This window comes from Periplaneta americana, chromosome 12 (assembly GCF_040183065.1).
Source record: "Periplaneta americana isolate PAMFEO1 chromosome 12, P.americana_PAMFEO1_priV1, whole genome shotgun sequence".
NCBI classification, from domain to species: domain Eukaryota; kingdom Metazoa; phylum Arthropoda; class Insecta; order Blattodea; family Blattidae; genus Periplaneta; species Periplaneta americana.
This window is the reverse complement of record NC_091128.1, coordinates 84,970,296-84,995,773: the sequence shown is the minus strand read 5'-3', so window position 1 is coordinate 84,995,773 and position 25,478 is coordinate 84,970,296. Positions and strand designations below refer to the sequence as shown.

At 36.7% G+C, this 25,478-nt stretch overlaps 1 protein-coding gene across 1 annotated transcript in view; it reads right to left on the bottom strand.

Moving 5' to 3' along the window:
- Nucleotides 1–25,478, bottom strand: part of LOC138710641 (uncharacterized) — a 560,146-nt gene that overhangs the window by 72,847 nt on the left and 461,821 nt on the right. Inside the window, exon 5 of the mRNA XM_069841677.1 lies at nt 1,818–2,067. Coding sequence (XP_069697778.1) covers nt 1,818–2,067 — 250 coding nt within the window. The remainder of the gene's footprint in view (nt 1–1,817; nt 2,068–25,478) is intronic.

Below are 25,478 nucleotides of genomic sequence, written 5' to 3'. Positions count from 1 at the left end.
TAATGCTATATTGATGATATGAAAGTGAAACATTTTGGGGTTATATAAGTAGATGTAGAGAATAACTTATATTAGATTTTGATTTCTATATTTTACTGAGTGGCGGCTATATAGTATATATAGTATATGTTACTGAAAGCTATAAAACTTACGTAAGATAATAATATTATTAAAAATCAAATATTTTTATAATTATTAATCAAGTGGGGTTGGGTCTTTTTCATATATTTAATGGTGGTGTGGTGTAGATATTTATATGCGTGGTTCTCTTCAGTATTGGCTCGAGAGAAAGTATCTTTCATTGTTATGGAAGCAAATAACTTTCCGAATGTCTGGTATTCTTCATTGAAAATAAATCTGAAAAATGCAAATTACGCTTTCAGGAATAACTCCCTGCAAAGTTAATTTGAATAATTTCGAGGGAAAAATTGTTCCGGGGCCGGGTATCGAACCCGGGACCTTTGGTTAAACGTACCAACGCTCTCCCACTGAGCTAGCCAGGAACTCTACCCGACACCGATCCAATTTTTCCCTCTATATCCACAGACCTCAAAGTGGGCTGACAACAGTCAAGCAACCAACATTTGAGTGCACACTAACTCTGTGTACTTTAAATTGTGGTTTTCTGTTACGTACAGTGACATGTATTATGCAAATTACGCTTTCAGGAATAACTCCCTGTAAAGTTAATTTGAATAATTTCGAGGGAAAAATTGTTCCGGGGCCGGGTATCGAACCCGGGACCTTTGGTTAAACGTACCAACACTCTCCCACTGAGCTACCCGGGAACTCTACCCGACACCGATCCAATTTAAAGTCACACAGAGTTAGTGTGCACTCAAATGTTGGTTGCTTGACTGTTGTCAGCCCACTTTGAGGTATATAGAGGGAAAAATTGGATCGGTGTCGTGTAGAGTTCCCCGGGTAGCTCAGTGGGAGAGCGTTGGTACGTTTAACCAAAGGTCCCGGGTTCGATACCCGGCCCCGGAACAATATTTCCCTCGAAATTATTCAAATCTGAAAAATGTTTATTTGAACATCTAATGAACTTAGTTTGCAGCATTTGCTGCACAAGCCACTATTAGTCTTAAAACCTGTGTATATAAAACAGTAACAAGGGATATGGCCAGGGTTAAGAATCATGAGTTTTCTAATTTTAACTTATGCAATAACTGTATAGCATTATAAACGTGTTTCATACGCTATTTTTGTTCGTTCAACAACATTATAAAACAATTTTATAGGATTATAACATATTACATTTGTAATGATGGGTAGTTTGATATGTTCTATGAAGAATGGTTGCTATGATAGTAGTGATGTATTAAATATTACTGCACGGAAAATCGTTTCATAATATTAATTTTATGAAACAAGTTATGCCGTCACAATAGAAGTCATGACGTTGCAGTTGGCATGGTAATATTTTACAGCACTAGTACAATAATTGGCATATTTTGCATTATTTTGACTAATGATAAAAAATTAAAAATTGCTAATAATGCTGAGGTAGAAAAAAGTTTTCTGTTGGAAGGCCAAAGTTTATTGCATGAAACAGACTGGGATAAATGTTGGGGATTGGGAGGGGCGAGGGAGTAGGAGGTCATTGATGACCCTTTACATGGGAAATCCATTAAAAGGGTGAAGAAAATGCTGGTGTTAATATAAAAATTAGTGGCAAGAGTGGAAAAATGTTTAAATCAGATGTTATGTTGGTTATATTGAAATTTGATGTAATGTTACTCTTTTAATAGTTAGTGACCAGATAGCAGTGCATCGACTTTGTCTCATTTTCTGTGAATATTCTGAGTACTAACTTGTAGGGCTGCGAGCAGCAGCCGACTGCGTGGAGCCCAGGCTGGAGAGGGATGTGGTCTTGGAGCCCAGGCCGGGCCAGCCATGCTCACTGCTGCGCTTCAGCAGGAAGCCCTCTGGCCCACGTGCCACATTGGAGTTCTTGTACCAATCTGGTACATTTAGCTTCTGCAGGGAGCGTTGCACCCGTAGCTGGTGCTCTGACATGACCCGCTCCCCGGCCCCTCCCTTCTGCAGCTCATTCTCTGGGGGCTGTAACAATCGAAAAAGCATTTTGTGTTAGGCACTCCATTGACTATAAGCAATTATTCATATGACTGCAGACAGGACACAATGCTCATGAAACTGAGAATGAGAAATGTAATGGTGATATGAGTAGTTACGGAGGTACTATGCTGAACAATCAGCAATCCAATGTCGTAAAAGATATATTTACACAAGGAGTTAACATAGTTAAGAAAAGATGCATCTAACAAAGAAGATCTATAGTAGTACAGTTCAGAAAAGTTTAAAATAATGATTATGGTATTTCTTTATCATAAGCATGTAACATAAAACATTTCGTTCTTGTTATGTATTGTCTCAAGTAGAGGCCACCCATCATGCTTCTGCATACAGAATGTTTCTATGCAGACCAGTCCCAGGTAGTAATGTTCCGTCGACTTAAAGATACAGTGAGGAGCGCTTGTCCCTAGGAAGCAAAGTGATAAGGGGTGGAGTAGGATCAATCTGTCTAGGCAGTATGCAGAGACCTGTCTGTAAGCCGGCATATGACTGCTTGCTGCTTGACAACAGATTTGTTAGGTACGAGTAGAAATTGGAGTGGGACAGGTCTGCACAGGAATTCTCTGTATAGTGTCACTACAACTGTTCACGGCTTATCACTATCTTTATTTTTTATTTTCGTTGGTTATTTAACGACGCTGTATCAACTGCTAGGTTATTTAGCGTCGATGAGATTGGTGATGGTGAGATGATATTTGGCAAGACAAGGCCGAGGATTCGCCATAGATTACCTTGCATTCACATTACGGTTGGGGAAAACCTCGGAAAAAACCCAACCAGGTAACCAGCCCAAGCAGGGATCGAACCCGCGCCCGAACGCAACTTTAGACCGGCAGGCAAGCAGCTTAACCGACTGAGCCATGCCGGTGGCTTGTCAATGTCTAGGTTTAATTCATCAACATTGTTCGTACCAGCATATAAGTCAGTAGGTGTGAAGAAAAGAAAATAAGAACGAAGAATAAAAAGAAAACACTTAAGATAAAATTATGGATTTCATACATAAGACGTTGATATACTAAGGGATGAGGTAAAAAGAAAATTGACTGAAGATAAATTAAAGCAAGAAGGAAATTTTCAAGTAATACTAGCCAACATTTCTCATATGAGTCCGTCGAGTTAGCTCTGTGGTAGCGCGTCTGCCTCCAGACTAGTCGGCCTGGTTCGATTCCTGGTGGGGTCAGAAATTTTCATGTAAAATTTCTACCTTGGGACTAGGCAAGATGGCGGTGCACAACTTCTAATCACTAAATTGTGCACCAATATGCCTAGGTTAAATCCCAAATCTCTCCACAGTGTATATGAAGAGAAGGCATATATTATGTCACTGTTGATAGTGATTCGTTCGTCAGATAGGGTCGTTAAGCCTGGCGGCCCCCTTGGTGCTACTCAACAGGAGCAGGCTATGTGCCGGCACCAGGTTTCCCCTTCTCCCTTCCTCACCATCATCATCTTCACTCATTCTCTACACTACACTTACACATACACTCACCCTAGTACACGATGTAACTCTCCACAGATACACATCATGCATAATGTGGCCAGCTGAAGTGGTGTGAAACGTGAAAATGGGTCACAGTCCTGCCATCTATCCGCAGTATGTGGAACCCAAATCACGCAAGTGGAGTGGGTAGACATTAGACACACACACACACACACACACACACACACTTCTCATACGAAATCTAACAACACAGCACTAGTGATGCTGACATATTCTCAGTAATGTTGTATTGTTGAAGAATCTGTCAATATGTAGGTTACATCCCATTTTGAAGCATTTAATTGAAATATAAAAAAAACCGAACAAATCAAATAAAAACTTCTACACATAACGCAAAATAAATATGGGAAATGTCTACTATTATTCCGTTGAGAAGCTTATGTCAACTAATCTGCTGACAAAAAACTGAAAGTTTGAATTTATAAAATAGTTATATTGCCGGTTGTTCTACATAGTTGTAAAACGTGGACTCTCACTTTGAGGAACAGAGGTTAAGGGTGTTCGAGAATAAGGTTCTTAGGAAAATATTTGGGACTAAGAGAGATAAGTCCCACACCGTGGCGTCGTGGTCTAAGGCATCCTGCCTAGGACTCGCGTTACGGAATGCGCGCTGGTTCGAGTCCTCATGGGGGAAGAAATTTTCTCACGAAATTTCGGCCAGTGTATGGGACCGGTGCCCACCCAGCATCGTGATGCACTTGGGGAGCTAATCACACGATACCTCCATTCTGGTTGGATGATCGTCCACCTCTGCTTCGGCATGTGGTCGTGAAGTCAGCAGCCGGCTGGTCGGTCTAGGCCCTTCACGGGTTGTAGTGTCACGGATTATTATAAGAAAGATGAAATTACAGGAGAATGGAGAAAGTTATACAACGCAGAACTTCACGCATAGTACTCGTATTCTTTGCCTAACATAATTAGGAACATTAAATCCAGACATTTGACATGTAGCACATATGGGTGATTCCGGAAATGCATAAGAGACATAGATGGGAGGATAATATTAAAATGGATTTGAGGAAGTTGCAATAAGATGCTAGGGACTGTATTTAATCTTGTTCAGGATAGTAACCAATGGCCAGCTTATGTGAGGGCGGCAACGAACCTTCGGGTTTTCTAAAAGCCATTTGTAAGTAAGTATTCATAATGTGAGTATTCTGTTTTCATTGGCGAACAGCTGTAAGAATGCGGCATTGTTTTGGTGAAAGTGAGGAAATGCTAGGCTTACAAACTGTCTAATTTTTGTGCTCTTGTAGTGAAAATTAGATTTAAAAGAATATATAAAAATAAAGTGTTTAGTGCAATATTATACATTTTCATCATAAAAGGGGAGTACTGTGACATCACTTTACTCTTTTAAAAGGTATTCCGCACTTTCAAAAGATATGAAGTATTCACAGGCAATGTAGAATACTTAACACATTTGTATGGCTTATATTCATTGTTTGCAGACTGGCGAAATTAGCTCTTGTAGCAATGGAATCATAAACCCTGCAGACTCCCCTATTGTCCTGCTGTGCGAAAGGCTCGTAGTTACATCAGAAGATTTCTAATTAATTATGTGGGTTTAGTTCAGAGACTAGTGCGTTAACAGGGGTCGGTATTCTAGCTCGTACGCACAATGTCCATGATTCAAAACAGCACTAGGTATCTTTGTGATTTTTCTTAGTAACCATATCAAAAAATCAGGAGAGTACTGTACATCTTGAAATCAGGCTGCTTTCTTCCAAATTCCTTTCAGTTTACAAATTCATAATCATTCTATATCTCACACACATTGCAACTGAAAGCACTTTGAAAGCAGTGGCGCCTCTTACATATTTCTTAAGAGGAGGAAAGACGTTAACAGCACAAAATGACACCACCTTGAATGAAACATGCTATAAATTAGTCTACATGCATACATGTAACACTAGATAATGTTGGGGTGGCCTTCCCTTTTGTATAGCAATAATCTGTTCTTTGTAAAATGAATTTCCTAAATTGTCTAAAATATATGTTTCCACTTCCATTCATTGTTAAATAATTGCACAAATTAACAATTACAAGAAAATTCACAACCTCGCAGCATTTTTCGTGCACATTACATCACACGTGTTGGAAGAGACTAGCTACTAACACGTAACCGGAACCGTTTTATGGAAGTGAGAATGGGAAATAATATGTTAGGAAAGCAAGAACACTCTACCCATCCACGTGGTCTGTGTTGCCACATGTGCATTTTACAAATTCGGTATCACATGCTTTTGAAGAATGTCAATTCACAGGACTGTGGTCAGTTCTTGTAAAGTCATGCTACCATTATTGTTAAAATATAGTTTGAGCATTTAGGGTGCTATGCATAGACATTTCGCTAGCCCGCGCTATGAGCGTGCTAAACTAGCCCCGACTATCGACTGATTACTTGTACAGGATTCATGAGATATATCGCTAACACTGGTTTATGAATACGAAAAACGTTAGTTCGCTGATCATCCATCGGAAGCCCGCTTGAAGACTGTCTATGAATAAGGCCCTAAAGGTTTAAGTGAGCTGCCGGTGGCCGATAAATTGTTTTATGGTACAAAATTTCAAATATATTTGTAAAAAACTGACAACTTGGCTCTCGCCCTGTCTAATAGACATTGAATGGAAGTGAATTTCAGGGGTCAAAAAGATCTGCGATAATAATGTAGAACTACGTACTTCTCTGTTACAACAGTATATAAGTACAAGTATATAAACCCGACTTTAACTTCCAAATATCCTCGAAAGTTTCAAACCATGAATAGTAGCCTATATAAAGTGCAATGAATAATATTTGATTTATAATTTTTAAAAAGTTTATATGGTTTCTTTCATAGCTGTGAGTTAAAACTGTTTTATTGTGCCTCCTACTATGTGTTATAATCTGGTTGAATGCAACATCGCTGGATGGCAGCGGTAGCGAGCTTGCTGCACAAACAATCTCGCATCATTCTCACAATTTTCGCGCAGCACATGAGCGCGAGTCGTTTAAAACTCGATCAACCGAGGTTTTCTTATAGCTATGAACTTAAAAATTATCTAATATTCCTCGAATTTCAAGGCACATATTTCATTTGGTATTTACTTTCAAAAGAAGAAAAATGTGAGGAGGACGTTCCTCCCTTCCCTCTCCCAAAGAACCGCCACTGGTTGAAAGCAAAAAATAAACTGTTAAGATTTTCCTTCTCCTTCATAATTACGGCATTCATCCAACATCATGATTAGTCCGAAGAGTCCAAATGTAAGTACGGTACCTTAACTATCAAAGTTATTGCTTAAAGACTTGCTACTCATCCTTGTTTTCGCGCGGAAATCAAGAAATCGATTTTATCAGTGTAATATGGAAGTATTATAGAAACTGTTTAAAGAATATTATTAAGGAACGTCATAGTTACTGCGTATAGAGACTTATCACTTGTTCTATTAAGAATCGTTAGTTACAGAAACTGCTTAGATAATAATAATAATAATAATAATAATAATAATAATAATAATAATAATAATAGTAATAATATATTCATTATTACAGTCCAATTCAGAACAATGTTGTTCTTAGTTAAAAAAAACTATAGCTTCAGTTTTTAGCATAAGTTTATAAATATACAGTAACTTATATTATACGCCACTGTGTTTGGATAATCTAAACATGTTTCTACTACACAAATTCTAATTCGCGCTTCATCATTGTCTTAGTCTTCATACACAATGTCATTATCCCGAAAGCCTCATCTGTCTGGCGACGAGACGGTAGCAGCCATGACCGCTTTGTCTCGGTTCTTCCCATTCAACGCTTTTAAATATCCTTCCGCTTCACTGACGTTACACAATCACTTTAACTCCTGAAGTGTTTCCCTTTCTGTTCAAAACGCTTCACAAAGTGAGATGGTTATTTTAACCGACATCCCCATTTGTATTTGGCGAGTAAGAATATAGGATAATGAATCAAATCCTAATCGATATGGATGTAAAGACATTTATATTTTAAAATACTGAATGGAACACTGAAAACTCTTGTGACACAATCGTGCTCGATCGATTCAGAAAGTCGAAATCAAAGACGAAAATGTTTTTCTTAGTTTATTATATCTCTACTAGTAGTTCACCTTACCTTTATGTCGCTTGGCCTCACTCACATGGAACCTATTAGCCTATGTGTAGGCCTCGCAAAGCAAGTAACATCACATCACTTACGAAGATCCCAGAATCACGGCATGTAGTATCGCAACATCGAATAAATCATAAATCGTTTTCATATCTTTATAACGACTTTGCACTATGCCTTTGTACAACTAGGTACGCTACACTATAATAACACATCCGGACGATGATGTCAACACAAATACTGCGCATAGATTTAGAATAAAGTTTACAGTTTAAAAACAAAAAAATATAGGCTATTAAGTGTACGATAAAATACATAAGCGAGGTTAGATTCGCTTAGATTAAGTAGAGTAAGTAGGGTAGGTCGGAAAGTATTCTAGGTTTGATTAGCTTATGAGCTTGGCACATATGTCTCTATTCATGCTAACACTGTACGCTATGTACTGAGCCATAACCGATGGAATAATGAGTTATCGCTAATACCACGATGTGTGTCTATTTTTGCATCTATATCAGCATTAATCGAGTTAACATTTACCTTACACATCAGAAATCTTAAAACTGTTAATGGTGAAGAGAAGTTCTCAACATTTTTTAAGCTGCTGAGAAGCAATACCACAATATGTATTACAATATGTCTACTGCTAAAAAAACGAATGCACTTTTAGAACATTCATCTGGTCAGTTCAATCCTGGAAATAACGTGCTTCCTCTTATGATGGAACTAATGTAGCTCCGAAAAGTTGCATTTTTCTGAATCTGATATCGTGTAAAACATTTCGCGACATGTTAAACACCGTGAAATTATCAAACTGTACTAAATCACCAAAGTTAGCAAAAGGAAATCAATTAAAGAAGACACTCTCACCAGCTGTTCAAATAAGAAACAGGGATATGTACATAGGTATAAAAAAACCTTACTACCTCCTCTCTTTTCTTTCAATGTAAAACATTCATAATATTCTGTATTGCATTAGTTACTAAATTTTGGCATACAAAGCTAATGATTACACAAGTCAGAAAAGAATACGTGTGTGTAATATTTACTGTTCCATTTCTTTCGATACAATATAGGCAGGGCCGGGTATTTATGGAGAATGCGAAAATCACGACATAATATATAGGCCTATACAATAGATTTTTACTAAACTTTGCGAATTAAGTGATTCTGATTAAAAATATGCGGATAAAACAATCGCGACAAATCGCGAAATAGAGTTCTAATAGAGAAATATGAACACATTCGCGAATTATTACTATGGCGCTGTTTTATAGCAAATTTCATATTCTGAGGTTTTTTTCGGATTTTTTTTTTTCACTTGAATTTGTTATATATCCAAGTAGGCTACATTACATGGTATTCCAGGTATTCTGATTACATCAGTGAACTCAAAAGATGGAGAATTCAACATTTCACTAATAATTTGAAAGTGTTAATTTGAGGGCTGCATTTTTTTTTTTTTTTTCGTTTTTAATGAATGTGTGTTAAGTACATTCTCAATCCAACAAATATTGTCTATTGGCCATACTGCACCTTTGCCAGAATCCAACGAACCTTTAATGTTATTTGGAAAGTAATATTCATACTGAGATAATACTCCAATTCCAAAATATTTATATGTTTCAAAATTTCCATTAATCTCCAACAAGAGTATAAATCAATCTCCAACAATATCCCCCGACACCAATATTAAAAAAATACAAATGATAAAATTAATCTCCATAAATACCTGCCCCTGGATATAGGTCTAAGATATTATGGTAAAAGTACTGAGAAAAAAATAAATACATAGGCTACATAAAAGTAAAGTTAGGCCTAACCCTGAGTCAATGAAATAATAATAATAAATAATAATAATCATCATCATCCTGGGCGCGACAGCCCATAAAGGGCCAAGGCCGACTGCTGGCCTCACGTCCCATGCCTTAGCAAAGGTAAACTATCACCCAACCAGTACGGGGATATAGTGTGGTCAACGCTATGGCTTCCCCAGCCGTTATAGCTGTTTCACGGATTCGGATTTCGCTATCTATCGTGGTTACACTTCGTTTTCTTGTACCCTAATTAAGGAAGCCAATATCCGAGCACAGAATGCATTTAAGAGGTTACTTGGATTGCCTTGAGCGAGATCCTTCCTCTAGGAACATGTGGGACCCAACCTGCCGCAGGTCCTTTTAGACAATAATCATAAGCAAACCAGAACGAGCATCGGTTAAAGGTAGGCGCCCACTTACCGGAATGGATTTTTATTCTTTGCATTATTTTAAATGCAGCATCGCCCACTTGGCCGTAACGCCTCTATCCACATGATCGGATTCCAATCAGAATTCCTGCCAGAGAATTCTAAACGGATTTCCGTACGGTCCAAGATCGAAATATAGATTGTCGTGGCAAATATATCTATTACAAAGCCTCCAATCGCGGTAATATTGAAGGTACAATGAAATGGATGACGCGAAAATTATTTTATTAAGTTCAACAGTATGAACAGTTTTATAATTTATGAAATTAGAATTAAAGCAATGTAATGTGGAGAAAGAACATATGGGATGAGATTGGGAAAATATTAAATTAACCAGATATGTCCTTCATGGGCTAGTTTATTTAAGTTACAGAGCTATTCACTTTATTTACAGGTTCAGTTCAGAACACAATGAAATAATGTGCTCTAGCGATAAATTACAACACTATTTGATTATTAATTCGGAAATTCGGACAATGAGCGATACTATAATAAAAATCCGAACGCAACGAACGAATTTCTTCCGGTAAGTGAGCGCCTACCTTAAAAGTGTTATGTTTGGCCAAATACCTTATTATAATAATACCGGACAGATGTATACTAGCAGCATTGACGTGAGTGCGAAATGTCGCGGAGCTGACATCTAACGGAGAGGTGTGGTATTACGACCACAAATACAAATATTAACATGATGGGAATCGGACTATTGTTTAAAACGTGAGGTACTAATGTGGAATAATAGATGAGAAACTTAGGAAATGTAGAAAAGTATTTAATGTAACATTATATCAAAGCTGCATATTGTGAGAAATACTGCATAGGCCTACTTCGTATTCCTTTCCGTAATTGTTACATTTTTGTTTTCTGCTTTAGTGAGACAAAATTAATTCTGACATTAAGAATGAATTTACAATAACGCTTTATACAGAGTGTCCCATTTATCTTGTGCACCTGTCATAACTTTTTTGTTTGGATAGGTATTGGAATTGTTGTTTTTGAGCGTTATGTTAGAACGAGGGCTAACATGAGTGTGGAGATTTGGAGCATGTAACAACATTATGGTACAAGATACACGTGACGTACAGTACATTTTAACTTCTATTAATTTAATAGGAATAGATAAAAAGCTAATGTTTATTGTTCTTTCAACACAGAGACGAAGGCATTAGGCCTATTAAAGAATGTTTTATGATCCCTCGGATATCGAAAGTACGATTTGGAGCAGTTTGTAATGCTGTAATTGTAGTAGTTATGAACAGCACATAGGCTATACACCCTAACATTTTAACATCTGCACTAATTAATAAAACTATTTACTAGCTCAGCAACAATCTACTTAAAGTAGATTACAGCTTGCTTCGCGGGTTTCAGCACACCCTGCCACCTAGGTAGCAGCACCTGCACCGTTCGCGCTCAGAACTCCTAGCTGTCCGGTATTAGTTTGGTTTAGCTGCGTGAGATGCATTAGAACGGTCTCTAGCGGAAGTCGTAGAAGCAGTGCTGCCAATGTTTGAAAAGTTGCAGAATTGTGAATGGAGGAAAATTTCGCCTCTTGTCACGTAACTATCCCTCAACTAACCCTACTTAATCTTGTCACAGTCCTCGCCTCCTGCCTTTATATAGACCCTATTGTACCTACATGAGTTTTCATACTCTTGGTCCAGGGAAAATACTAGTGTTTATTTACTGTAGACTGCATGAAAGGAAATGTGTATGGTGAATATTACCAACACTGGAGTGCTCCCGTCTCATTGGATACGCTAACAGACAACTTTTTCGAGCTTTGCAGCTTTCTGGTCGTATACTTATACAACTTGCTTACAAATGGCTTTTAAGGAACCCGCAGGTTCATTGCCGACCTCACATAAGCCCTCCATCGGTCCCTATCCTGTGCAAGATTAATCCAGTCTCTATCATCATATCCCTCCTCCCTCAAATCCAGTTTAATATTATCTTCCCATCTACGTCTCGGCCTCCCCAAAAGTCTTTTCATGGTAGTATCACAGTCTAGTATATACAGTCACGAAGCTTGAGTTGTGAGGGTGCTAGGAACAATAGACTGTGCAGGTACTATTTCGCATTGTCTGTAATGAGGCGATAGTAGCGATCCCAGTGGTTAGCAACTATCATGGATGCATATTTACTACGTACTGAGCTTCGTGACTGTATATACTAGACTGTGGTCGTATGGTGTAAGAAAATCAAGAATAATGGAAGGATCTCTCTCTGTGAGGACTCGAATCAGCGGTGCGGGACTTGTTAGTGACCTATTATTCGAAAAAAAAAAAAACTTGACATCGCATTCATATAATAGCCACTGCTATTCGATCAGTACTCATAAATAATTGTTGCGTGTAAAGAAGATAAAATCGTACAAAATTATGCGATGCAAAGGGAAGTCTGTATTCCATTATTGTGGTGTATAAGCTCATGTTTTCACTTTGGAGTATTTTGGAGATCCTACTAGAGAAACTAACAGCAACCACACTACTGAAAAGACCAAGGTAGATCTTATCATCCTTCCCAAAATCGCTCAATCACCATTGTACAATATTAAGACACGCATGCTCATACTCATGGGAACATACCTGTATCCACTGGGAATCCGCGGAGGACCAGCGGTACATTCTAAAAAATGGTCTGTACCAGAATTCCATTCTCACCCACGATCTGAGAGATTATATTACAAAACACAAAACTAGTCGTAGTTGAAAATGAGTTGGCTCAACACGATTGTTTAAGTATCACTACACAACGAGTTGAAGACGAAACCACTGTGTAAAAAAGAAAGCAACTCAACTTAATTCAAAAAGCATAGAATTTAATTTAAAGGGAGTACTGAACTCTCTACACAATTAACACTTCCTGAGTTCTCATCAAAGCACAAATCACTCATCACGTTTTTAACAACGCATTCAATACACAAAACTGACAATGACACTTTTGAAGTAAAAATGACGATCGCGATCCGGTACCCATTCACGACACGACACTTGGGGCGCTCTTGCTTCACATCTTCGCTGCATTTATCATGGCCACCTTAAAACGATCACATGTTCACATCCAATTACGCCTGGCCAATAATCAACTGAAATGGTTAATTGGTAATTATTTTGTCTTACGACATACATTATGGAACTTTTACTGTTGTTCTTCTAAGAGTTTCAATGCCATGAACACTTAGTATTGCAATTAAACACGTCTAGTGTATGGTGAGAATTTAATGTAGCATTGAACTTTCTCCATCGCTTCCGTCATTTCATTATCGATTGTTGGATATTACTGAATACTGCCTTAAACACTTTCCATTGTTTGAGAAGTAGCGATCCTCCAGATGTAATTTTATAATCTACGAGAATTCTGCAGTTTTGTTCTATTATTAGTGGCATAGGATTTCCATATTATTAGTTCAGCAAAGTAGGGAAGAATTTACATTAGAAATAAGAATCACAGATTTTACATATTTTCATTTTTTTTATCACTGGTAGCTAGAGGCACTTCATCTGAGTCTGAGTTGTGTCAGGACTTTCAAGTTAGAAAAGTAAAGTACTAACAATGTGTCGTTTTATACAGTGAAATGTTTAATAATAATAATAATAATAATAATAATAATAATAATAATAATAATAATAATAATAATAATAAAAACAAAACTAAAATTCTTTCAATAATTTATTATCATAATATACTGCTTTCTTAAATTATCTAAGCATATTGAGAATTAAATCAATGGCTTTTTCAAAACATGCTATGAAATGTTTCATGTAAAATAATTTTTATCTCGAAAAGGAAACAAAAACGAGCAAAATTGTATTTAGCTTTTTGTTTGAAATATCTCAAAGAAAAACCCTTTGAAATTAATGACATTATTTATGGTTCATCATGTATATTTGTAATATACAAATATAATATAGCCTACAGTACATATTAAATACTGAATTATATAATTACGTCTGGAATGACCTTATCACTCCAATATATACGGCGGAGGGGTTACTATTAAACAGCAAACTAATCTTATGCATCTACATAAAGATTAATTTTTTGGTCCTACAGAATACATCTGTTATGGTAACAATTAATAATAATAATAATAATAATAATAATAATAATAATAATAATAATAATAATAATAATAATAATAATCCGTGGCGCTACAGGCCATGAAGACCGACCAGCCAAAGTTCAATCCACAGCACCGGATCGAACCCCCTCCTTCAATATTTTTCCCTTTGTGGCCTGACTCCAAGTTGGGCATGTACTGTATGTTGACATTTTATATTAAATCAACAGCCATTATACAAGGAGCGCACTCAGTTGAGTGACTTGGTGGCCGGGATTCCGCAGTAATATGCATTGTTGCTTAAAGAATCTACGTGAAGGTTAATTTTCAGGTCGTACAGAATACATCTGTTTTGGTGACAATTGATATTAGAGGAGAAAAATTCGCTCTCAATGGTGAGAGCGCTTGGTACGTAGAACCTAGGACCCGGGTTCGATCCCCGGCACCGGAGCGAATTTTTCTCCCCTAATATCAATCTTATGCAGGTAACACTGCAATGTAAACACCTTGGTAGCATTATTTATGGAAGCTTAACATTTTGTTGGGACTAACTTCCTAATTAGTCCTCGGTGTATTAGGATGTGTGGAAGACTTTGTATCTGTTATTTAGAGAATTGTGAGATTCTAGATTCAGACAAAATGTGTTGTTTGGGCAGAATAGTTAAGCCTACAATGAAAACTTGAAAAGGGACGCTTTATTGTTGCACCAGCAAGAGATGGAGATGATATTACAGCAAATTATTATATCAGTTTAACAATATCGGCTTAGGAGATTAGGGAAGATCTTGCAGGATTCACTTCATGTTTTCCAAAACATGACTGCTTTCAATTATGAATTTTCAGGTTTATTTTATTCTAATAAAGAAGGCCGTTATGCGAGTCTAGCCCTCTTAATGGCACACGGCCGACTTATAGGCCCACTAATTTTATGCACATAGCCATCGACCGTGATTTTTATAGTGCTCGTAATTCCTGACTGTTAGAATCATATCACTCAGAACGAGTATTACCACCTTATGAAGGGAAATTTCTTCTTCCGACTTAGTCTATATTTGAGCAATATCTATTAACTATAGCCTAGATTTTACATTGATTTTTCTTTCAGTGCATGTCGTTATGTAACATGACTAAAGAGAGAGTGTAATGTAGGCCTATTTGTAAAATTTATGTAACTGCCAAATTACTTGATAAAACTATCTAAATGTGTTATAATGTTCACAAGTAAGTGTTCTTTAATAAAACCTTGTAAATATATTCACGAATCAGGTTTAAAATGTACTAAATATTGACAAATCTGAAATTAAAAATTTTAAGAATATTACCATCTGAAACAAGATTTTTTAAATAACTGTGAAGTACGAGTATAAAATATAAAAAGTGTGTATGAATTTGTTCCTACGGATATATACTTTAAAAAATCACAGTTTTATCATTCAAATTGTGGCGAGTACAATATTTTTTTAGAAAAACCTGCAGTTTTAGGAAATTGTACATGACATTAAGGAAAACCTGCAGTTTTAGGAAATTGTGCATGACATTTCTAGCACATTCTGTAAAAGGACTAGATTAGTGCAAGATTCTCCCTTATTCCGAACTGGCGTATAAGTGGGTACAAAAGGCGCAAGTAAAACAAAATGGAGGATATATTAAATGACGATGATGATGATTATTATTATTACGACGATTGATACGATTTTGAAAATCTAAAACTGCCAAAAATCCATAGAAATAACTTTCACAAAGTTAAAATCGCTTATAAAGTTAATTCATAAAGTTCTGCCCACGGACAGGTCTTTCACTGCAAACCCAGAATTCTGCAGTCTTTCCTATTTTCTGCCTTTCTCTTCGTCTCTTCATAATATGACCCATATATCTTAATATCGTCTATCATCTATCTTCTTCTGCCACGAACTCTTCTTCCGTTCACCATTCCTTCCAGTGCATCCTTCAGAAAGTAGTTTCTTCTCAACCAGTGACTCAGCCAATTCCTTTTCCTTTTTCTGATCAGTTTCAGCATTATTCTTTCTTCATCCACTCTTTCCAACACGGCTTCGTTTCTTATTCTGTCTGTCCATTTCACACGCTCCATCATTCTTCATATCCACATTTCAAATGCTTATAGTCGTTTCTCTTCACTTCGTCGTTATGGTTCGTCGACCAAATTTCTCTGCCCCCCCCCCACACACACACACACACACACACACACACTGCTACACTCCACACAAAGCACTTCACTAGTCTCTTCCTCTTTCTCCAGGGGTCCGCAGAAGCAGCTCCTTTTCCTATTAAAAGCTTTCTTTGCCATTGTTAATTTCCTTCCGACTTCTTGGCAGCTGCTCATGTTACTGCATATTATCGTCGTTGTTCTGCAATAACTTCTATATGCAAAATGTAAAATTTTCAGTAGGAAGAGAAAACACATTTATTCATCCTATGGTAGCCGTACTGTGAATTATTACATTTTCGAAACAAAGAAATATAATTATATAGGCCTACAGGAGATTTTATTATTTGCTGTATCACTATTTAAGTTATTTAATAGAGCAAAAAACTGAAAATCGATAAATATGTCACATAGGACTCATTGCAGGAACAACGACGATCAAGTATTTGAAGCTTGCAGTTTATTATTATTATTATTATTATTATTATTATTATTATTATTATTATTATTATTATTATTATTAAGTTATTATTCCTATCAGTCGATGTCACTTTGCTCTCTTGATGGCATTAAAGTGAGTTCACTGATTTTAATTCTCTCCTCGCTTTGGAATCTGACTCCTCTAACGCTGTTCTGCAGATAGCAAAGCAATAAAATTAAAACAGCTCGCTCCATTTGCATTGCCCATTGTTAGCTACATGCCTGCAAATACAGTTGACTTGATTCATAGAGTTTTAAATTAGTTACTGTAGCATGCTATGAATTAAAAAGCTTTAAGTGCTTTGTACGCATTTGTATTAAAGCGCGTTCGTATTGTTGCTTAATGCTGCGTGATATATTGGAGAGCTTCCTCCTGACAAAAGTACGCTGAAAATTACAATACAATTCAAAATGAACAGTAAATGACAACATACAAAATGATGTTAAACCTGTGAAAAATGATCTATTTAAGTCTATTATACTTTTTTTTTCACCAGGATAATCAGATAAGCCAAAATTAGAGTCTCTGGACCAAATTTCTCCTTTCTAGCGTCATAGTAGGCCTAATACCTTAGTTGCGTATTGAGTGGCGTTCGAGGCGATGAGCTTACCATTTGTCCCTCTGGCCCTGTCGGAAAGTAAGTGTAGGCCTAACTACATTCCTTGTAGGTACTGAAACCTTCGACAGAAGGTACTTATGTTCCGCATACCTATATTCCGGCATCGGAACCAGTGCGTAGCCAGAGGGTGGACCAGGTGGGCCCAGGTCCAACAAAAAAATATGCGAATTTTTGCGTTTTTTATGGAAAATTCTCAACATGAAAACTAAACCATGGATCCAGAGTAATAGTTACAGTCGATAACATTAAGGTAATAAGTAAAAAATGCGTTCATTTCTTCAAGAGCCAATTTAACTGTGTTGGGTTGGGCCTAAAAATTGTCTGGCAGCGATAAGAAGAAGTAAGCTGTGGAAGCTACTGAATTGTTAATCAGCTAGAAAAATTTGATACCTTATTTTATTTAGTATGTTTAGACGATATTCTTGCTCTTGCAAATTCATTATCGGAAGCACCTCAGTCCCCAAAAATGGATATTAGTAAATGTTCGTCCTTCATTAAGGCATTTATATAAAACTTTCCAAAGCTCTGAAACGAAGAAAAATTCGACAATCATGTCAAGCACAAGGCTTTGTAATCTAGCAATTCTATCCATTGAGAGAGAGAAAAGTTGGGATTTGTTGAAGGACCTATCATCAGCGATCGACAGATTCGTTGCTAGGAAGTCTTGACAGCTCCTGTTCACCTTATGAAGCGTTTGTATAGGTATGCCTTGCATGAGTGTTTATCATAATTTTGCATGCTATTAAATAAGACTTCCGAGAATGAGTTCAAGAGAGTTGATGGCAGCGGCATTGTCAGGAGATGGGTCAGGCACTTTCTAAATCCTGCATATCTGGCCCACCCAAAATAATTAGTCTGGCTACGCCACTGATCGGAACAATGAATAAATACATACATAGACGTACATGATCAGGGTACAGTAATAATTTGTAAATTATTATTATTATTATTATTATTATTATTATTATTATTATTATTATTATTATTATTATTATTATTATTATAACTTTGGTCATTAAAAGTAACAACAATGCAATACATTCAGACAAATGAAATGGATATTTTAAGAAGAGCGCAACAATTTTAAGAAAAGACAAAATTAGAAATTCAATTATACGAAAAAAATATACATAAAATTTCAAGATACAATTTTAGATTACATCAAAACACAGCAATTAAAATGGTACGGCCACGTTCAGCGGATGAAGAACGACTGCCAAAATATATATTGGAGTAGAAACTTTAAGGAAGAAGATGCAGGGAAAGACTTGAAGTTTCCTGGAAACAAGGCAATTACGATGCCATGAATAGGAATTGGAGATGTCATCGACATTAGATAACCGATAGCCTATATTATTATTATTATTATTATTATTATTATTATTATTATTATTATTATTATTATTATTATTATTATTATTATTATTAGGAAAGGACATCTAAACAAGAATATGTTTCATTTTAATGGTATAGATTGTAGCAATTATACTGTTTTTATTCCCGATTCGCTACCGATCAAAGCAATTTTGCATTTTTTTGTCCTCTGGCGATATTATCTTTATTCTTCCGCCTTCATTGGTGATTTTTCTTTCTGTATTTCATGTTTTCAAATATTCAAGATAATAAAACATTAAGATCGCATACATATTTCCTATGTAAATGCGCCTAAGAAAACCAACCAAAAATGTGGTCGTCATGAAACCTTACCGATAACACCTGAATACGCCAATGATAGTACTGTTTTTTGTACATCGAACATAGTGTATGTGCGACACAAGACCTATAAGGCAAAAAATCAATATGGATAATACCTACTGTATTTATTCCTATTGGAACTTCTGTATTAGTACATACCAATTAAAACCTGTTTGGTACGAACATCCTTGAACCTGCGCATGGTTATGAAATGCGGGTGTTAACAGGCTCAACCTTATCGCACCATGTATTAACACAACATACTGATAAGAACCACGTCTTGCAGTATCAACTTGTGTATTCGGTGCTACAATAATTATTGGAAAAGAGAAATGAGTCTGGTGTGGTCTTTTGAAAACACAGTCTCGGAAGAACGACAAAATATTATAAAGTACAGAAGTATCAGCGATTTGATCAATGTTGGCTGACCGTCGATGTCAAACCCGTGAAAATTAGGTCACTGACTCTTCTGTACTGATCTCGCTTTATTAGAAGCTCTTTTTTCGATTTGTGTACGTCATACCCCAGATCATATAAATGGAACCAGATAGATCATCGCTATGTTAAAATCGTTTGCACTTTGAAGAGAACAACCGCCAGGATCGCCACCCGTCCGCCGTAAACGAACACGAGATGGCAGTACAGTCGCTAATGCAATTCGAATGGGAATTATGACGTGACTCCTTATGTAACAACTAGATGGCAGCGTAGTAAACCTGACAAAAGTTGTTAACGTCAAAGCCTGTAAGACCGACCTACTATGCTCCAACCACGAGAAAGTCTCTGCGGGATGAAAGGCAGCGGGGTAATGCTGTGAATGAATGTTGATGTCATCAGATGTCATAAGGTCACACACGTGGGTACTCGTATATATATTGGCTCGCTCTCACAGCACAAACAATAATATTGATACACACATGTTTATACTACTCTAGTTACAAAATTAGATCACTGTTAATCTCCTGGTCTTTTAATCTCTCCATACAAGAATAACAAATGCAGGAGAGCGCATGGTTTTTAAACTGACGTTATAACGATAATATTATCTATCTACTTCGCTCCAATAGATGACGCAATAGTAAGCACATTCCTTTCACGGTTGATCTCCTGGTTGGAGAACAGTATCTGTGATATATATGATCTCGGGTTATACCCCTGATCACATATACAGTAGAATCCTGATTATTCGTCACCCGATTAACCGATCGAGAGATTATCCGACTGCTTTTCTCTCGCACTTCTCTTTCTTTTTTTCTTTGCTGCGGAAAAAATTTAGTACTATACCTTACATTATTACCTAATTTTTCTAGAGTGTATTATTTACTACAAGTCTTTACCCTTACATAGTATTACTGCCGGCAATAAGAACAGTTACTTGGTGTTTTTTTCCCCAACTTGTAAAATAGTCACTACCTGCTTTCAGAGAAATCCTCCAAGAACTTTCGCACAATTTATAGCAAACCCGTGCAGCATTCAGTCCTTGTCGTACTGTTCGAGTGCCGGTACTTTATATTATCTTCTTTGCAAAATATCTTCCACGGGTGTCAAAAATGTTTTGCTAAGTATCGAAATAGAAATGCAAATAATTTAGAGCCTTGGGAAAAGAGAAACCGTGGTTCATTTCGCAACAGAATACGAGAGTGGCGATAAAACTGTGCGCGATTTACGGAAAAACAAGGATAAAGTGTATAAAGTATGTAAATCTATTACAGGACACCTCTACTATTACTATCTTTTCCCAAACAAACATCACAAAGAATTCCCTAGGCCCTTATAAACCCATCATTGACAACCAGACTTAAATTAGTAACTTCTGGTCCACTATCTAGCATGTTAAACACAACATTACGGAGGAAAATACAAAACTGTAATATGCACTTAATTTATGAAAGTATTTTATGGTACGGATTATCAGATTTTTTCGATTAACCATCCAGTGCACCGTCTTCATTATCACGGATAATAGAGGTTCTACTGTATAATAGATTGGCCATCCCTATGTTAAAATGGGTAACATATGGAAGAGAACAACCACCAGGATAGCCATCGTCGATTGAAAACGACCGCTAGATGGAAGTACAGTTGCTCCATGCAATTCAAATGAGTCATAACTTATAACGTGCTTTCTTATGTTAATTTAAGTTGGTTATTTAACGACGCTGTATCAACTACTAGGTTATTTAGCATCGAGATTGGTGATAGCGAGATGTTATTTGGCGAGATGAGGCCGAGGATTCGCCATAGATTACCTGGCATTCACCTTACGGTTGGGAAAAACCTCGGAAAAAACTCAATCAGGTAATCAGCCCAAGCGTGGATTGAACCCGCGCCCAAGCGCAACTTCAGACCGGCAGATAAGCGTCTTAACCGACTGAGCCACGCCGGTGATGACTTCTTATGTAGTAACTAGATGGCATCATAGTTAAATTGATAAAAGTTGTTGCCATCAAAGTCTATAAGGCTGAGCAGTCTGTTACACGTATATATTATGTGATCTGGGGTCATACTAAGTATGTCGACGGCTACCGTTATAATTATGAATATGGTTTATTGTCACTCAACACATTTGATCCTGCTGGCCGTCACATTTCTGTATTCGGGCCAGTATTCCCGTTCTCACACCATTTACAATTTACACCACTTACATAGACTATTTATTGACCGAATAATGCTCTTCTCTTCTTTTATTCATCAACTGTGTCCTTACGTGTCCATTCATTTTCACTCATCACGTCCTCTTTTCGTATTTTAATTATTATTTATTATTAACTATCTTATTAACCGTATCTTATTCTATTTCCCTCTAACCATAACAATTTCATTTACTATTTAATTCAGACTCTATTTTCTCTAAAATTCATATCCATTACCGTTTCTGTATTTTCCTTGTCTTACTCATATGGCATAAATTAATTTATTTTCATGTCCCCTAACCCTCCACCCCTTGATACTTCACTTCTTTCTTTAATATTAATACTTGTTAGTCCCTATTGGGTGTCACACTGGAGGTGTGACTCGAAACCAAAACCTTTTGAACCAACTTGCGCCATCCATGCCGGCCGTATTCAAGAGATAAATGATTATGCTGTATCGGTGAGGTAAAAAGATTCTACACGCTATATCAATAACAAAAAGTCCTCCCCCCCCCCTCAATGACAGTCTGAATAGTTTACATAAACAGTAGGCCCTATGCAATTTGACTCAGTACGAGCGAGGTGGAGTTATAGGTCAGGGAGCTCGGGTTCAAACCTTTGTGTTGGGCAAGCCTATGGTCCAGGCGACACAGGGATTTTCTCTGGGTATTCTGATTCCCCTGTGACAGCCCAATAATTCTTCTTCATCATCATCATCATCATCATCATCATCATACATTACGAGTATAATGCAGATCCACCGCTTGTGGTGCATTCTGAATTGTCTCTGACGAACTAAAGTGGTCTTCTCGGCGATAGCAACGTCTACGAGTCACGATCGTAGAGGCGAATAACGGCAAGTTAGGGCCTCACCATTGCAAAAAAAAAATAACATAATCTAACAAATAAAAAAATAATCAGAGAAACTAACAAAAAAAGGAAATAAAATAGTAAAACACCCAGTCTACTTTAATGTACACAACGAAAAATAAATGGCATTATTAAATCAACAAATATAAACACGAGCAAGCCGAAAAAATATGTACGCGAATGGAGTAATTATAAAAGACCGAACAAAGTAAAGAAGTGATATACTTGAGTTTAAATTCAATAAGTACAGATCCAACATACCGAATTGGTTCATCTGTCAGTCTACACCGACCAGTTACGACAGAAAAGACCCCAGATGAAGTCCTAAGCGAAGTGGGTATCGAACTGGAACTGCCAACCTCATAATGACTGACACCAAATACCTTACTATAATAATACCAGCCAGCTTGCAGTTTTACGCGCGAGCGACGCTGGTGCTGCTGCCTAGGCGGTCGGTGTGGTGATACTCGCGGAACAAGCTGTTATCAACTGCAATGTATATTGTTGCTGGGCTAGTTAACAGTTTTATTAATTAGTGCTGTGTTAAAATATCAGGGTGTATAAATGTGCTGTTTATAATTGCTACAATTACAGCATTACAAATTGTTCCAAATCGTACTTTCGATTTCCGAGAATCATAAAACGTGAGTCAACAAAATTCTTTATTAGGCTTAATGCCGTTGTCTCTGTGTTGATAGAACAATAAAAATGAGCTTTTTTTTTTATTTAGGCCTAGGCCTAATAAAAGAATAGAAGTTAAAATGTATTGGAAATTTTAAGGTTTTATCAAATTAAGTTTTATTGTTGTCCACATGCCTTTACTAATTATTACAAGCATCAGATTACTACCAATTTTATCTTTGCAGTTGTCAGCAATACGTATATAAAGCAGTACTTCTCATAATATGCAATTTTGATATAAAATAATGTTACATTATCTATTATTCAACATTTCTTAAGTGTCTCATATATTATTCCACATTAGTACCTCACGTTTTAAGCGATAGTCCGATTCCCGCTATGTTAATATTTGTATCTGTGGAGGTAATTCCACACCGCTCCGCTAGATGTCAGGTCCGCGATATTTCGCACTCACGTCAATGCAGCTAGTATACAGCTGTCCGGTATTATTATTATACAGTAGTAAGGTATTTGCTGACACGCTAGTTACGAGACGAACTAAAGGAAAGGAAGGTGACAGAAAAATCAAGAATTATGACATGAGAAACAACGGCAACGCTTTTTAGGATGAACGATAAAAATGGGACCAGGAAAGACGACCTCTCTCCTGAAAGACTAACAATAAAGAATTAAGGAGCCATTTTCATTATCATTAATAAATAATAATAATAATAATAATAATAATAATAATAATAATAATAATAAAAATGGTGGAAAAATCACATGTGCATATCGCTACCATCCTCGGTGGCCACGGCCTTATCCGAAATTCTTCAATCCTTGTCTGATAATGTGTCGCTTTCAAATGGCAGCAGTGTTGACACTTTTGGCACAGTCTAGTACATACAGTCCCGATGCTTGAGGTGATTTTGTGCATTTCTCGCGATACAGCGCTCCAAGCGGCTAGCGACAAGGAGTACTAGGAACAATAGACTGTGCCATATTTCGCATTGTGAAGAAAAGGAAAAGCTGTGTAAACTGTGAAATGTTCGTTATCGGTTGTAATAAATGTTAATAGCTAAAATACAGTAATTGGAATAATAATATGGGACAAGAAGGAGACGTTTGTAATGCTATAAATCGTAAGAAAAAGAGGTCAGAGTTATCCTTCTTCCAAAAGATCCAGCAAGGTGAGTTTACAAAACATACTACATACTTCATAAAAATAATAAATAAACCTTATTTAATATTTCAATAATGGAAGAAAGGTATTATTTTTTCCAAAGAAGCACGATAATGAAGTATAATACATTTTGTCATCTGTTAGGGAAGGGGTGTGTGATGAGGCAATAATAGCGATCCTAGTGGCTAGCAACTAACAAGTTCAACTGTCTGTCATTGGATGCATATTCCCTACGTATTGAGCTTCGTGACTGTATGGGCTATTCCATATGAAATCGATCAGTAAAAAACCTCGCATTTTTATACTCTAATTTTTTCCCTATTTATACAATGTACTGAGGAGAGTGCATTTGCAAAAATATACTATCGAAAGTCAAACGGTTTTCGTATTGTTGAGCAACAAATTTAGCGTATTTTAGAAAAACAAGCCTCTTTCAGCGCTCAGAAATCTGGAACCATTTACTACAGAACACTGAAAGAGAGCTCATTTTGAAGCTGACATTTGGTAGGTTATGATAAGAAGTAATCCTTATTTTTATTGTATACAGAGAGACAGATAATCTGATTTTACTTACTTTTAGGCTTTTTGCCCATTTGTAAAAATGTAAAAAATATTGAGAAAAAAACTTGCATTATTAAGAGGGATTCGGCATTGTTTGCTTAGTGTCACGGCAATAAGTTTCGAGGGTATTAAATCAATTATATTCACACGCCTAGACTTGCAAGGCGCAACACAGCAAGCACTGGCCGAGAGATGACGATAAGCGAGCTTTGGGCGTCATTTTACTCCTGTGTTTATGAAAACCTGTGATAAAGCTAGCCCAGCTATGCGCTACTAGACGAAACATCACATGTTTATGTCTCCTGGCCTTGCTTGCCTAGGCTAGTTCCTGCCTCACAGTCGTGGGCAAAGGTGTCTTAATTAAGAAAAATCTAAATTTCTTCATTTCCATAAAAAGTAAGAAAAACTGTTTACATGTCAATATAAACTTTAACTTTTCAGCATCAAAATAAACCATGATTTTGATCATTGGGTGAAAGGGTTTCGGAGCCACAACAGTTTAAAGTTGCTAATTTTATGAAAATACGATAAATTAAAATATTTTTAATTTAAACACTATGAAGTTCTGATGCCTCAAACTTTGCACAAAGCATTGTACCATAGTTGCCTACGGACAGAAAAAGGTTCATTGTATTTA